The sequence below is a fragment of the Lolium perenne genome, chromosome 1, assembly GCF_019359855.2.
Source record: "Lolium perenne isolate Kyuss_39 chromosome 1, Kyuss_2.0, whole genome shotgun sequence".
Lineage (NCBI taxonomy): Eukaryota > Viridiplantae > Streptophyta > Magnoliopsida > Poales > Poaceae > Lolium > Lolium perenne.
This window is the reverse complement of record NC_067244.2, coordinates 1,523,421-1,538,265: the sequence shown is the minus strand read 5'-3', so window position 1 is coordinate 1,538,265 and position 14,845 is coordinate 1,523,421. Positions and strand designations below refer to the sequence as shown.

General features: G+C 46.1%; 2 protein-coding genes across 2 annotated transcripts; both read left to right on the top strand.

Moving 5' to 3' along the window:
- The first annotated feature begins 7,331 nt into the window (after positions 1-7,331).
- LOC139835758 (wall-associated receptor kinase 1-like) lies at positions 7,332-8,448 on the top strand. The gene has a single exon (XM_071825624.1). It carries the CDS (start codon positions 7,333-7,335, stop codon positions 8,446-8,448), a length of 1,116 nt encoding a protein of 371 aa, XP_071681725.1. The 5' UTR covers position 7,332.
- A 167-nt stretch (positions 8,449-8,615) lies between these two features.
- On the top strand, positions 8,616-10,962 carry LOC127300925 (wall-associated receptor kinase-like 1). Its single transcript, XM_051331417.2, has 2 exons — positions 8,616-8,682; positions 9,885-10,962. Exons 1-2 carry the CDS (start codon positions 8,616-8,618, stop codon positions 10,946-10,948), a joined length of 1,131 nt encoding a protein of 376 aa, XP_051187377.2. The 3' UTR covers positions 10,949-10,962.
- Positions 10,963-14,845: the final 3,883 nt, after the last annotated feature.

Genomic DNA, 14,845 nt, shown 5'->3' with positions numbered 1-14,845 from the left:
TTACAGGGGTCCGGCGATTTGTTGATCTCGTCGGGATTACGATGCCTTTATATGGGAGGCCAGGTCCTGGATACGTAACCGACTAGGTTTATACATATGGAAAGTTCTAACCGACTATGATCTAATCTACTTAGGAAACTTCTCTTCCTCTGGCTACTTTCTTCATGGGATTCTTTTATTCTGGGCCTCTCTTGGGCTTCGCCTATACCAGGTACCTTCACGCCAGGGTACCCGAAGGGTATATCCTCGTCAAAAGTGGTTGATGTATGGATTTCTAATTAAGTGATGATGTTTATATGCACGAGACACCTTGTTTTGAATATGCAGCTAATCACTCATTGCTGTGTGTGGAGCTCAATGTTGGGGATATTGCTTATCGGGAACTTATCGGTCGACCCAAGATAAGGGGTAAATCGGTCGGTTTATCGGCATATCGGCCGATGTAGTGGCATATCGGCCAATTTATCGGCCGATGACAATGGGAAGAGATAAATCGGTCGATTTTCGGAATATCGAAGATATCTTGAACAGTGGTGAAGCTATAGAAATTAATTTGAGGATCCACTATCAATATTTCTTATATATGCCGATGGATGTCAAAATACCGGACGTATATAGGTGTGCCAATGGACTTGCTTACACAATTTAGTAATGCCACACACGCACTATTATATATCCTCCCAACATGTTACGCCGTTTGTGCGAGGATTGATCATACATGTCATACTTAGCTGCTATTTTTCTTATTTCTGCTAAAATGAAGACATGTTAAAACTAAAGAATAATAGACAGAACAAACACACGAATATGAAATACAAAAAATGGAAATACTAGCAGATGGTCGAGGTTGTGTGGGAAAGCCATGCATGCATGTATATATGGATCCATATCCTATCAAATTTGTTAGCCTCGAGTGATACAAACAACCAGCTAGTATCCATTTTAAACACCTACATCGATCGAGAGATCGACATCATAGACGTTCCGAACTTGCTTAACCCAGGTCGTCTTGATCACGCGGTTATTGTCTACCTCATCGTGCGCTGGCATAATATAAGAAAAGCCTGCGTCATCTCGAGCTCGCCTGTGACGAAGGCTTGATCAAGCCACCTCCGTTGTGAGGGTAGACTTTGCATACTCATGTGCTCCATTCAGCACACACTCCGCCCGAGGCAGAGACTTAGAGCAAGTACAATAAGTCCTAGTCAGCTGGCTATAAGGATTAAAATAGTATATTATTGCTTAGTTGGAGGAGAGAGAAGGAGAGTGGGCTCTTATGCAAGAGTTAGCTCTAGCACGTGCTCTTAGGCACTTTGTGAGAGTGAATGGTGGACCATACATTGATAAAATACTATATTTTTATAGCTCACTATTGTATATGTTGGTTTTAAGTTGGCTATAGATAACATGTCACTTGGCTTATAGCCAGCAGCTGGCTACGGTATTGGAATTGCTCTTAAGTGTTCTTATGTATTCGGGCTTGTGTCAAGAACGTGAAACGAAGAGCCCGAAGGGTCAACTCATTGATGGCTGACTGAACTGATGCATACTTGCACAAAAGATTGCCATATAAATAGCAAGTATAGCAAGTTGTAATCTCAACGGCCCGAGATGCTTGGTTAAAAAGGGGTAAACTCGATCCGCCACTACGACTTGTATACAAGAGAGGGAAACTAAGTCAATATGAAAGAGAATCTCCGCTGTGTAAACTCAGCAAGTTGTAACTTGTAAGTAGCGCGTTCACCAAATCATTGGCCTCCCCCACCTAACTAGTTGCACTTTCCTAAAAAGCATCTTCACTCCCGGCCCTCATATCCGGTCTGGCAGCGTCGAATAGGTGCTATTGGACCTGTCCGGGTGGCCTAATACGCCCTCCCGGTAGTTTTTTTATTGTCAAGATTCAAACATTTTGGAAAATACAAATTAAATTTTTGAATGTTTCCTTCGAATCTTTCATAGTTTTCAACTCATAAATATAGTTCCACAATAATAAAAAATAAAGATAAAATAATTCATACAGTTCAAATAAATTGAAGTTCAGCTAGACCTTGGCGGTCTCACTCATCTGCGCTCCCACAAATGCTCAGTATATTGATTACTCAAGTGCTCCATTTAGCACACACTCTGCCGGAGGCAGAGACTTTTGCGCTGCTTCTTGGTTACTGGGGCTTGTCGTTACTCCAGACGCATTTGGGAGACGGCGGCACCTTGACTATCATGTCCATCCTTGGTGCAAGATTTGGGCTCTGGCCACCCTACCGTTCTCCAATATTGGCATGCCATTTTCAGGAGCCATACTGCCCACCCAAGGTTCTGGCATCGGTCATTACCTTGATATCTTCGGAGATTTTTCCTCGGCCACCCATGTTTTCTTCTCTTGTATCTTTTTTTTGGAACCATGCAGGAACACTGCACGTATTAATAGATAGAAGAGAATAATAGCCAAAGAATGGCTACCGTCTTACTTTTTAAACTTAAGGCCTTAGCCCTGCTTTAAATTAATAAAGCAACGACACATACAGAGTTATGAGTTATGCAACACACTGAGCCACCGCTCCCAAAACCACACCATCGACCAGAACAGCGAGTACCCGCTCAACCACGACACAAAGCCTACCAGGTCCCCAGACCGAGCCACACACCACAGGATAGAGTACAACATAACATATCCAGAGAGCACACGAACACACACACTCTGCCCAGGTACATGGCGATGTCATATCACCGCCGGCGCCGCCAACTCCGCATGAAGCCTCCGCAGGGTCTCCATCGCCGCGTCCAGCAGCCCTCTATCCTTCCACTTCACCAGCATCCGCCATTGCTGCATGTAAATGATCATTTTGTACAAGGCATCAGCCGGTTTGCCAATAAGAACACCCTCCATAGTAAGCTTATTACGAATATTCCATAACGTCCAAGCTAACGCCGCGAAGGAAAACCAAACGATCCTCCTATACGCCCCGGATAAGCCATGCGATATAGCAAGGAAATCCCCTACCCCGGCAGGGTTCCACGAGCAATGCAGGAGTTCCCTAACTCCCGCCCACAGAAAGCGCGCCAAGGAACACTTGAAAACAATATGATCACAGTCCTCAGGCTCGCCACATAAGGAGCAAAGCCCATTGGACGGACCTCTCCGTTTGGCCACCTGCAGCGAGCACGGTAGTTTGCCCCAGAGGAGCTGCCACAGGAACACTCTAATCCTGGGAGGCACCCTCGTCCTCCAGACTTCCCTAAAATGTGTGACTGCAGCTCCCTGCGACAGCCTACAGTAGATGGACTTGGTGGAGAACTCCGCTGATGGTTCCAAGTGCCAAGATATCAAATCGTCCCCTTCACTTGCCTGAGTAAAGTCCAGCTCCCTAGTCAGGTTCTCCCATTCAACCGCCTCTGCTAGAGAAAAGGGTCGGCGAAACCTCAAGCGCCACCCCAAACCATCCCTGGCCCCGGATACTGTAATAAAAGGAGAATCACAGCAGCTGAAAAGCACCGGGTATCTATCCCTCAGGGGAGAGGTGCCCAGCCACCAATCCAGCCAAAAGAAAGTCCGTCTCCCATTCTGGACACTGTGCTTCGCACCAAGCTTGAAGTACCATTTGACTTTCTGGATAGAGTTCCAGAATTGCGATCCCTTAGTCGGTACTAGAGGTGAGAAGAGATCATGGTCCCGGAGGTATTTCGCCCTAATCAAGTCCGCCCAGAGACCTTCAGCATTATGATAAAGCTTCCACACCCATCTAAGCATAAGAGCGATGTTCATATGCCTGGTATTGAGGATCCCCAGACCCCCAACAGCCTTAGGACGACATACCGTTGCCCAGTCAACCATGTGGTACTTACGTTTCTCTCCCACTCCTTCCCAAAAGAAGCGGGAGCGGACCTTGTCGAAAACCGCATGCGTTGAATCGAAGAGCATAAACAAGCTCATAGCAAACAGCGGTAGACTCGACAGGCAGGAGTTAGTCAACTCCAAGCGCCCTGCTGAAGCCAAAAAGGTCCCCTGCCATGGGTCGACCCGTTTGGCAACTTTGGTTGTAAGAAACTCCCAGTCCGAGGCTCGAAGCGTCTTATCACTCAGAGGCAGACCCAGGTACTTAATGGGGAATTTTCCCAACCGGCAGTTAAGGAGCCGAGCTACCCGCTCCTGCTCCAAGGAGGTGGTCCCAACCACCACAACCTCACTTTTGGCTAGATTAAGCTTCAGACCGGACATCAGCTCGAAGCTAAGTAGAACGAGCTTCAGGTTGGCAATCCCTTCGTCTGTCGGCTCGATCATCACCATAGTATCATCCGCATACTGCAAGTGAGTGACTCCCCCTGGAATCAGGTGGCTCACTAAACCCCGGATATGCCCAGCCTCCTTAGCTCTTGCCAGCATGGCCGCCAAGGCGTCGACCATGAAGTCAAAGAGAATGGGAGACAACGGGTCTCCCTGTCTGACCCCCCTCGCGTTCCGGAAGAAGGGGCCGATCTCCCCGTTAACATTTACCGCCGTTTGGCCACCCGAGACCAATTGCATAAGGCGATGAACCATAGTGGACGAAAAGCCTTTCCGAAGAAGGACTTCACGCAGAAAATCCCAGTCGACCCGATCATAGGCCTTTTCAAAATCCAGTTTGAGAAAGAGGCCCCCTAGCCTTTTAGCACGGAGCTCATGTGCAATCTCATGTAAGGCCAACACGCCCTCGTGAAGGGCCCTACCTTTAATAAAAGCCGTTTGGGAGCGATCTATCGTTCTATGAGCTAACGGTGCAAGACGAGTCGCGTACGCCTTCGACACAAATTTAAAAATCACATTGATAAGAGCAATAGGACGGTACTGCTTGATAGAATCTGCACCTTTAACTTTAGGAATCAAAGTAAGGATCCCGAAATTCAGCCGAGAAATATCCACCCTCCCTAGGGCGAAATCGTTAAGAATCTGAAAAACAAGGGGTCTCAAGGTTCCCCAAAACCTTTGAAAAAACGCAACTGGCAGGCCGTCCGGCCCCGGTGCCGAGTCCACTTTCATGTCATGAAGAATCCCATCAAGCTCCTCGAGCGTAAACGACCTTTCTAGGTCAAAGTTCTCCTCGTCGGAAATACGTTTGTCATCCGGCCACAAATTTTGCGCTAGGGTGAAGGCCCTAGCTTCACCAGCTGACCCCATCAGTTGGCGGTAGAAGTCGTAGACGTGTCCCATAATAGCCGTCTGATCCGTAAGTTCCCCCCGGTCCGAAATCAGACGAGGAATCCCACATTTCCGCCGACGCCCGTTGGCAATCGCGTGGAAATAGGCCGTGCAAGCGTCCCCTTTAAGGAGCCACTGCACGCGACTGCGCTGTCGCCAGTACTCTTCCTCTAAAGAGTCCAGCAAAACCACCTGATCTTCAAGATGGTAGCGAAAGGCCCATCCTTCCTCATCTAAACCTGATGAGTCCGCGACAACATCGAGCGCCGCAACCTGAGCCAGCAGCCCAGCTTTGCGGTCTCTCTTTTCCTTCCCTAGGTTCGTTCCCCATCCCTTGAGGAATTGACGCGTCAGTCTGGCCACACACATCCAGAGTTCAATCGAACCCCTATGCGGCCCAAAGTCTGACAGGAAAGAGCCTAGTTTCCCCTGAACTAGGTCCAAAAAACCCGGAACACCGAACCACCAAGTTTGAAAGATGAACCTGGAGGGTCGACACCGCTCATCCTCTCCGCTCTTAAGTAGCAGCGGAGTGTGATCCGAGCCAATCCGAGTGATCGCGGTGAGTGAGCAGAGCACTACCGTCTTACAGAAGGCCTCCGGCCGAAAGAAACAGAAAGACAACTCGACCTAGGCATAACACACTACAGATTACTCCAACGTAGACATGAATAAAGCGACCAAAGCTAAGTAGCTAAGCTACTGACCAAAATCTACAGTAAGACGACAAGCACTAGCTAGGACCCATTGATTTGCTTCCTGTTTAATCAGCTTGATGAGAGTGTTCATTGGCTTGGAAGCTTTGTCGAATACCCTACTATTCCTCTCTCGCCAAACTGTCCATACGACCAAAATGATCAAGGAGTCGAACAAGTTCCTAGTCTTCCCATTAATCGATCACCTGGCCTGCACCCACCACTCTTTGAGGTTAGCTTGAGTAGAGGGAATCAAATGTTGGAGTTTGTCCAACGCAACAAATGTACCCAAATTAAGTTCACAACCGCGAATACCATGAAAATATGTTAAACATTTTCCTCCGAGGTGTTGCAAAAAGGACATTTTTCATTGTGAGGGAGTCCCGTTTTAGCCAACCGATCAGCAGTCCAAACTCTTCCTCGAATGATCAACCACATTGTTAGTTTGCATTTTGTAGGCGCCCATGTTTTCCATACCGCTTCAGCCACATCGCTAGTAATCTTGGTCTTAAAGTGAGCCTGATAAACTGATTTTGTGGTAAATGTAACTTTTGGATCCCACGACCAGCTCCATTTGTCTTCAACAAGCGGTACAAGTTTGATCTCCTGACATTCTTCCCAAATAGCCAGAACTTGCATGAAAATATTGATCGAAATAGGTTTTTTTATATCCTCGATCCAATTCCCATTATGAAGGGCTTGGGCGACCGTCTTTCTGGCTTTGATATCCGGATTAATTAACTCATAAACATCCGGCGCAAGTTCCTCTATTGTTTTTCCTGCGATCCATTTGTCAGTCCAGAATATGGTTCTCTCACCATTGCCTATTACAACCTTCCCTGCTGCGTTAAAAATGGCCCTAATTTGCTCCTCATGTGCGAATAATCCTTTGTTCATGCGAAGGGCGCCCATGCGCAATCTGGGCCGTCGGATCCGGCCATCCGACGGCCAGGAATCACCGTTGAATGTCAACGGTGCATCCTGGCCGTCGGATGACTGGATCCGACGGTCCAGATTGCACATGGGCGCGTGCGAATTGGTGATGCTACCTCACACCAGGGCCTCTTCTCGTTTGCACGCAGGTTCCAGGCCCAACGCGTACGGAATGATTTACTCAAGACCTCTTATATCTGTTGATCGGTTTAAAAAAAGTACTAAGAAAAGCCAGCATAGCTCGCCCGTGACGAAGGCCTGATCACGTACGTTGGATCCCAAGTTGCAAATAAAAGCCACCTCCCATCCGCGAGGGTAGACTTTGCATACTCTAAGTGCTCCATTCAGCACACACTCCGCCCGAGGCAGAGACTTGGGCTTTCTAGATATAGCAAGTTGCTGTAAAACCTCAACGGTGCAAGCTAGATGCTCGATTAAAATTGGGGAATCTCGATCCGTAATAGCGCGCCTTATATATGCATGCATCCTGTCCGTGGAGGAGGAGTACGTTAGCAGCAAAAAAAAACCATGACCATGCCCTCGCAATACTCCCAGCTGCTGCCGCTCCTCCTCGTTGCAGCAACGATCCACACCATCCTCGCTGCCGATGCTGAACGGCCACCTGCGGGTTGCCCCAAGGATGAGAAGTGCGGCAACATCAGCATCCCCTACCCGTTCGGCATCAAGGCCGGCTGCTCCCTTGCTGGCTTCGAGGTCATCTGCAACCACTCCTTCCAACCTCCTCGCGCGTTCCTCTCTCGAGCCTCAGCGCGTCATGAAATCGGCCATGCAACCTACACTTCTAGTTCTTGGTACTCTCTCAGCATGGACTCCTCTCCTCCTATCTTCAGTCCTTATGTGCCGACCTACTCGGCCGCGCCGGTGGAGCTCCTCGACATATCGGCTTCCAAGAGTGAGCTCCGTGTGTATGGCGGGGTCACATCCGACTGCCTCGACCCCGGTGCTGGTGAGGACGCGGAAACGAAACCCGACCACCACCACGTCAACATACATAGTACCAAGTTGGGGCCGGCCGGAGGCGGAGAGGAACCTTTCCTCCTGTCACTGCTGCGCAATGTTCTCCTCGGCGTCGGCTCGAAAGCCGAAGCCCAGTTCATCGTATCCCCGGACGAAGTCGGGAGAACGGGCGCTGGGAGTAGTCCCTTGATCGCCTGCATTTCATCCAACATAATTGCAGTGAGAAACGGATCGTGCACGGGGATGGGGTGCTGTCAGGCCTCCGTCTCGCGTGAATTGCTTGAAGACCGTCTTGCCCCCGATTTCTTCGCGGTGACATTGGGCCAGAATATGGCACGCCTTGCCGATGACACAAACACCTGGAGTCCCTGCTCCTACGGCATGTTGGTGGAAAGCTCATGGTACAACTTCTCCTCCGAGGATTTGTATGGCCACGAGCTATCCAACAAACACCCCAGGGGTGTCCCCGTCGTACTCGATTTCGCCATCAGGAGCGGGAACCGTTCATGTCCAGCGGAAGGCCAGAAGCCACCTAAGGGCTACGCGTGCATTAGCGGCAACAGCTCCTGTGCAACGCCACCCAGCGGGGACGGCTATATCTGCAGGTGTCATGAACATTACGATGGCAACCCTTACATCAACAATGGCTGCCAAGGTATACCTCAAGCCTGAATTTGTGATACTTTTTTTCTCTTAAAGTAATTACCTAACCCTGGCCGCCACTATTTCTTTCAGATATCGATGAATGTAATAAGGACCATCCTTTGCATAATTGCGATTTAAGTCGATCAACCTGCCACAACACGCCAGGAGGATATAAGTGTCCATGCAAACGGGGAATGAGAGGCGATGGCAAAAAGGGAACCTGCACAGAGATTTTCTCCTTACCAGCAAAGGTGGTTGTGGGTAAGCATAATTGTTTTTTTTTGGGGGGGGGCGGGGGAGGCGGGGGGGTTTGGGTAGGGTAGCTAGCACATTAGATAATTTTAATAGAATCATTCGTCTGCTTGGATCCTTTATGTTGCAAAGAACACCAACTTATTTGTATGGAATGCCTCTTGTGCATTATCACATAGTCCTTAATTTAGTCAGTAAGCAATGCACATGCATACATATAGTGAGAAATATGATTATCATGGGAATTGAACTAACCGACGTGCAAAACACACATAGATCTGTTGTGAATAGTTTGCCAACCAATTATTATGTTGGCTGAGAGTCTTTTTGATTAATGCATTCGAAACAATTATGATGCATGTTTGCCCATAAAAAACACAAACCAAAATGATGTTTTTGTTGGGATTCACCCAAGGACCGATCACATGAAATTAGATGAACACACACACGAAAAAGGTTTGGCCAAGGGCTCATATCGTGCCCGTTGTTTTTCTCTTTTCACCTCCGTACAAATCTTCTGATCACGTCGTGCTGCATATATATACACCAACCGCCGACACTTCCTATCCCAATAGCCAATAGGACTCACGTACATGGCAACACTTGCAATGCATATTTCCTATACTAGCTCGGTTACAACTCCGACAATACCTAGTACTGCTAACTCACGTTCAAACTAGGATTCCTAGTAGCATACACCAGGACACGTACATGTACATGCAAACTAACCAAACCAGGAAATCTAATCCTAGGTACACACGTCTACATTACTAACTCAACCCGACAAGGTTTGGATTATTTCCAACAGCTTTCACTAGTTTTCCCTGGTTTTGTTGTTAAATCATTGTAAACTGTTCGTCTGCACTAGTTTAATATGAACATCATTACATTCTTGAGTCATCGACATACTTTCTTTTTCGAAAGTAAACACGGATCGAATTTTCATCATTATTCCATATATACCACCAAAATCTTCCAGATATGCCACTCAAAATTTCCCTATCCCAAGTATGCCAGTGAACTTCTGTAAACTTGTAAAGTTGTAATTGTTATATACCACTTCTATTGTGTTACTTAAGTAATTACATACCCATTAAGTTACTTACGTAATTACATAGATATAGTATTAGAATTCAATCTTTTGGTTATGTACGTATGACGCTATATTAGCTTGTTATACAATAAGGTTTCTTTACTTTGGACTTTTGTAGGCGTCATTGCCTTCTTTCTTGTAATTCTCGCCTTGGTTCTGGCACATCAACTCCTCAAACTCAAAAAGTTCTATAAACAAAATGGTGGTCCAATATTGAAAGGTGTAAAAAATATAAGGATCTATACAAGCAGTGAACTGAAGCAGATGACAAACAACTACAAGGTTGTTATTGGAGAGGGCCATTTTGGTACGGTTTATATGGGGACTCTAAAAGACAAACAAGAAGTGGCTATAAAGAAGACAATCAAAGTTGATGAAAGTAGCAAGAAGGAGTTCATTGATGAGGTTATAATCCAATCTGGAATGAGGCACAAGAACATTGCCAGGCTCCTAGGTTGTTGCTTACAGATGGATGTTCCAATGTTGATGTATGAGTATGTAGTGAAAGGGAGTCTGTATGATGTTTTGTTCAAAAGCAAGGACATCATTCCAGTGGATACACGTCTCAGGATTGCAATTGGTTCAGCCGAAGGCTTGGCATACATGCATTCAGCTGTGGAGAATACTATCCGTCATGGTGATGTTAAATCTGCTAATATACTTCTCGATGAAAGCTTCACCCCAAAAATTTCAGATTTTGGGACCTCAAAGCTGCTTGCAAGAGGAAAATCTGAGAAGACTGAATGGGTCACCGGAGACAAGGCATACATAGATCCAGAATACATGGCCCATGGGACACTTACACAAAAGAGCGATGTGTACAGCTTTGGAATTGTTCTCATAGAGCTTATCACAAGGAGGGTTGCAAAATATGATGACAATATGAGTTATGTTAAGAACTTTGTTCAAGCTTGTCAAGATCAAAGGGCAAGGAACTTTCTTGACAATGATGTTACAAGCGAGAAGGATATTGAGCTCTTGGAAATGGTTAGTGAAGTCGCTATGGAGTGTCTCAAACTTAATCCAGAGGAACGCCTAGATATGAGACAAGTTGAGAACCGTCTATATATTATAGGACAGTCTGAACAGCATGGACAAGAGATGAACTTCCAGGGAAATCTTAGTCCTAATATGGAGGTTCCTTTGCTTAAATCAGTGGAGAGCAGATCACCTACCAATTAAAAAAGTATTATCCACTAGTATTTTACGTACTATTTCATATGGTTATGTAATAATTCAACTATGTTTGATTGCACTCGTTTTGATTTGTCTAGTCCACACTAGCAACACTGAAGGCACACAAGCACCATAAAACAAATATGAATAAAAGCATGTCCATAAACAAATAATTGCTTCAAACCCAAAATAGAGAACAATCTTTTTTTTTCTGAGGAAGGCCCAGTGGCAGTGGTAAACCATGGATAAAAGAACGTTATTGATAAGTAGATAGTGGGATCAAACCAGTGGATGCAAAATAGTTTTTACCTTGCGCAAGTCATGGTCTAGAGCGAACTGCACACTACTAAGTATAAAGTAGCATTATTTCAGGAATTTACAATAGTCCTTTTTCTGAGCAAGGCATTACATGATAGAACAAACTACATACAAGCAGCTGATAGCAGGACAAACCAAAAGCATGCGCACATGGCTAGCATTAGGAGACGGTAGAACAAGCATACACACGAGGTGCACAGGGTAATCGATGCACCAGGAACTTAGTTCATATTTACATGCCAACTACAAAGGGGAGGACTGCGACCATCGGATCTCACGGTAAGTAGATAACTGAAAGGAAACAACTACTGGCAATCTGTGTCACCAAAAGAAAGACCCCTAGAAGGCAACCATAAATCAACCAGTCATCAGTAGAGAGCATAGAATTAACATGTACTTCCTATGAGAAACATAAACCTATTTAAAACTGCAAGAGTATGCAAAGCCAGACGCAAGAAAATTTATGGAACTCATTTTAGATATTATACTTGCTTTTTATTTTGGCATTCTTCTTCTTGGCCACCACATCCGCCTGAGCTTTATGCCACAACTGCCTGCAAATGGTTTACACAACACTTGAATGAGCATAGGACATGGAAATGAACCAGATAGGCTTACTATATGCAAGACTTATTCACCAGTTGGTTAGCCAATTAACTCAGCTTTGTTTCCTATCTTTCGTCAACCAAAATGGTTGAAGTAATTAACAGGTATGGTTCTAGATATACCCTGTACCATAATATACTTTTCTATGTTCAAGTCATCACACCAATTATATTAAAAACCTATCGACGGAAACACATTTCCTCAAGTATTCATACTCTATAGTGCACTGCATCGATTCTGATATGATGATCTATGCGAGTTTTGCAAATGATTACTACAAACCTTCCAAGAACTTTCTCTGATGAAGCCAGAAAATCAAGGGTAACTTTAGGTCCTAGCATGCAGCAAGCTGTGTAGGTAAAAGTCGTGACCGAAATCCTGCAAATCTTACATGTAAGATTAAACATAACTGAGCTTCTAGATGGTTTGCATGTCCTCAACTATACAACACTGAGCAATTCAGGAAATGGAACTTGGACCAGCAACACGTGCTGAAGGACCAGAGCAAAAATAAACTGTATTCATGTTACAAATGGTACTCAGCTATTTACCTGGCTAGACCCGAACTGTGCTATGAACCTTGTCAAGGTAGGTAGATTAAAAATATATAGGCATGAGAGACCAGCCAAACCATTAGATATACGCATTGTAGTCCTAGTAGTCTAGCATTTTATTAACCTTTAATTATTTCAAGCAAACCAAACTATCATATAACTATGCAGGCTTCTTTCATTTGATTCAGTATGTTCAATGTGGGAAAACCGGACTTACTAAAAAACCTAGGAAACTATCATATAACAAAATGCCACCAACATCTGAAAGAGGAAGAGAACGAAACTGAATTATTTGGCCCCATATGGTCTCTGTTAACCAAATATGGATCGACAACTGAAAATGTGGATATGTGGTAATCATAAGTAAGCCAAAGAGTTTATAATATGCAATATAAGATGAAATAGGTGTCATCTAACCTTATCTAATTTCATCTAATGTCTGCCCAAATCCAACATCCATCAGCTTATCCTGAAAATCAATATACATGAGGTCAAGTGGTGAGGCAGAAATTGAACCATTGGGATACTACAGAAGTAGGCTAGCCTGAGATATGTAAAAAGAAATTAAGAACTCAATGACATTAAATCTGCATATATTTCACTCTCCTCAACCAATACTTGTAAAAAACTAACAAATGCACACTATTGCCCATTGACATTTACGCAAGCACGTTGTGTACACACCTGCAACCTCCTGTGTGCCGACGAACAAGGATGGTGTTTTTTGGGACATCAGAACGTAAGCTACTGACTAAAATTTCGAAGTAATTATACTACCTAGGGGCAACTAATTGCGACAGAAATTATAGCAGTCATCAGTGATATTCAGTTGACTGTGATTACTCATGAAGGCAACAACTATAGGCTAAAAACTATCAAATTGATAGCAACCAATACTTTGCAGCTTGTGGTGCTAAACTACTGAAACACCTGAGCATGTAGCTAGGTGGTTGGTACCACATAACAGATTGAGCAGCCAGCCAGAAGTTGTCAAAAACAATTGCATGGAACATTGCCATCGGATATGCTATCTTGACTTCCTTTTCTTGGTAAATTGATCACCTAACAATGCAAGCATGATCATTAATACTACAGACAACAAATAGTAGTCTTAGCCACAGCCTGAAAACAGTTACTCCATAATCGAGGTAGGTCATTCTCTCATGTACAAGTATCAACACTTTCAAGTAAAGTTACTGCAGCTTGCCCTCCTAATTAATCTGACCCGATTGTGTTATATCATGTGAATAAATATTCATTAACATGAGAGTTGCAGCTTCTGGAAGGTATCTTGAAACATGTTCTTCGGTGCCTAATGTAACAAAAGTCCTAGTAGGTCTGCAAGCGTCTCGTCCATCTGCAAGCAAGCCTCGTCCCAGTCGTGGCTGAAGCGGATCATGACGAGCCACTCGTCCTCGGCGACGATGGCCCAGTCCACCGCCCATCCAGAGTGCAGGTGCGCATCCCCTGGATGAGGTACCTCCGCGACGACCGTATCGCCGCCACCAGATCTTGGATCTCCGCCACCAGATCTCGCATCGTCTCCACCGGATCCGCGAAAAAGGTCAAAAACTGAGGGGAACGACATGGGCGACAGCCCTGCTCCATCTCGAGCTCGTCGACGATGGCCAGCAGCAGAGCACCACGAAAGATCGAGCTCCATGGAGGAGGCCGGCCGGTTATCAGCCTGCATCTGCCGGCCACGGAGCTCTACCCACTGTTCCCCCGGGGAAGTATGCGCGCGGCGGGTGGTGCGAGCAGCGGGCTGCTCTGCATCTGTCGGCCACCAGCCGAGATCCTCCCTGGGACGACACGACGGTGCGGCGCTGCGAGCGGCGAGATGGGTCGCGGCTCGAGCGGCGGCCTGCGCCTCGTCCCGATTATGGCGATGCGACGAGCTCGTCCGGAGGATGGGGAAGCGGCGGGTCGACCAAGATGTGGTGCAGCAGAAGGGAATGGGGCAGAGATAGAGAGAGGTGCGGCGGCTGCCGTGCTCGGCAGAGATCGGTGGGGTTGCTAGGATGGAGGAGGCGATGCGCGGAGAGAGGAACGTGGGTGGCGGCTGAAGGTGAGGAAGGATGCGCTCGATTGGCCTAGGTTTCACTCGGGCTGGTTTTGTCTCTTGTGGAGCCTGCGCGCGCGTCGAGTGGAAGCCAGACGCGGGAATGGCCAAGATCCATCGGCGGAGAAGATCCTAGGGGTGAGAGGTGCTAATCTCTGTGAGGCCCCCGTTGGGGGCATCATATATACCCCTGGACTAGATTTAGATGTGCGCCTTGGCGCACGACCCCGTAGAATTCGTATTGGTCTACATTTTATATAACGGTGATAAAAATTAAGTGAGAAAATGGTAATATGTTTTTTAGTTTTCTTTCAAGAAAACGCAAGAAATTTTGCGTTCGATTTCATTGAACAGGAAGAAGAC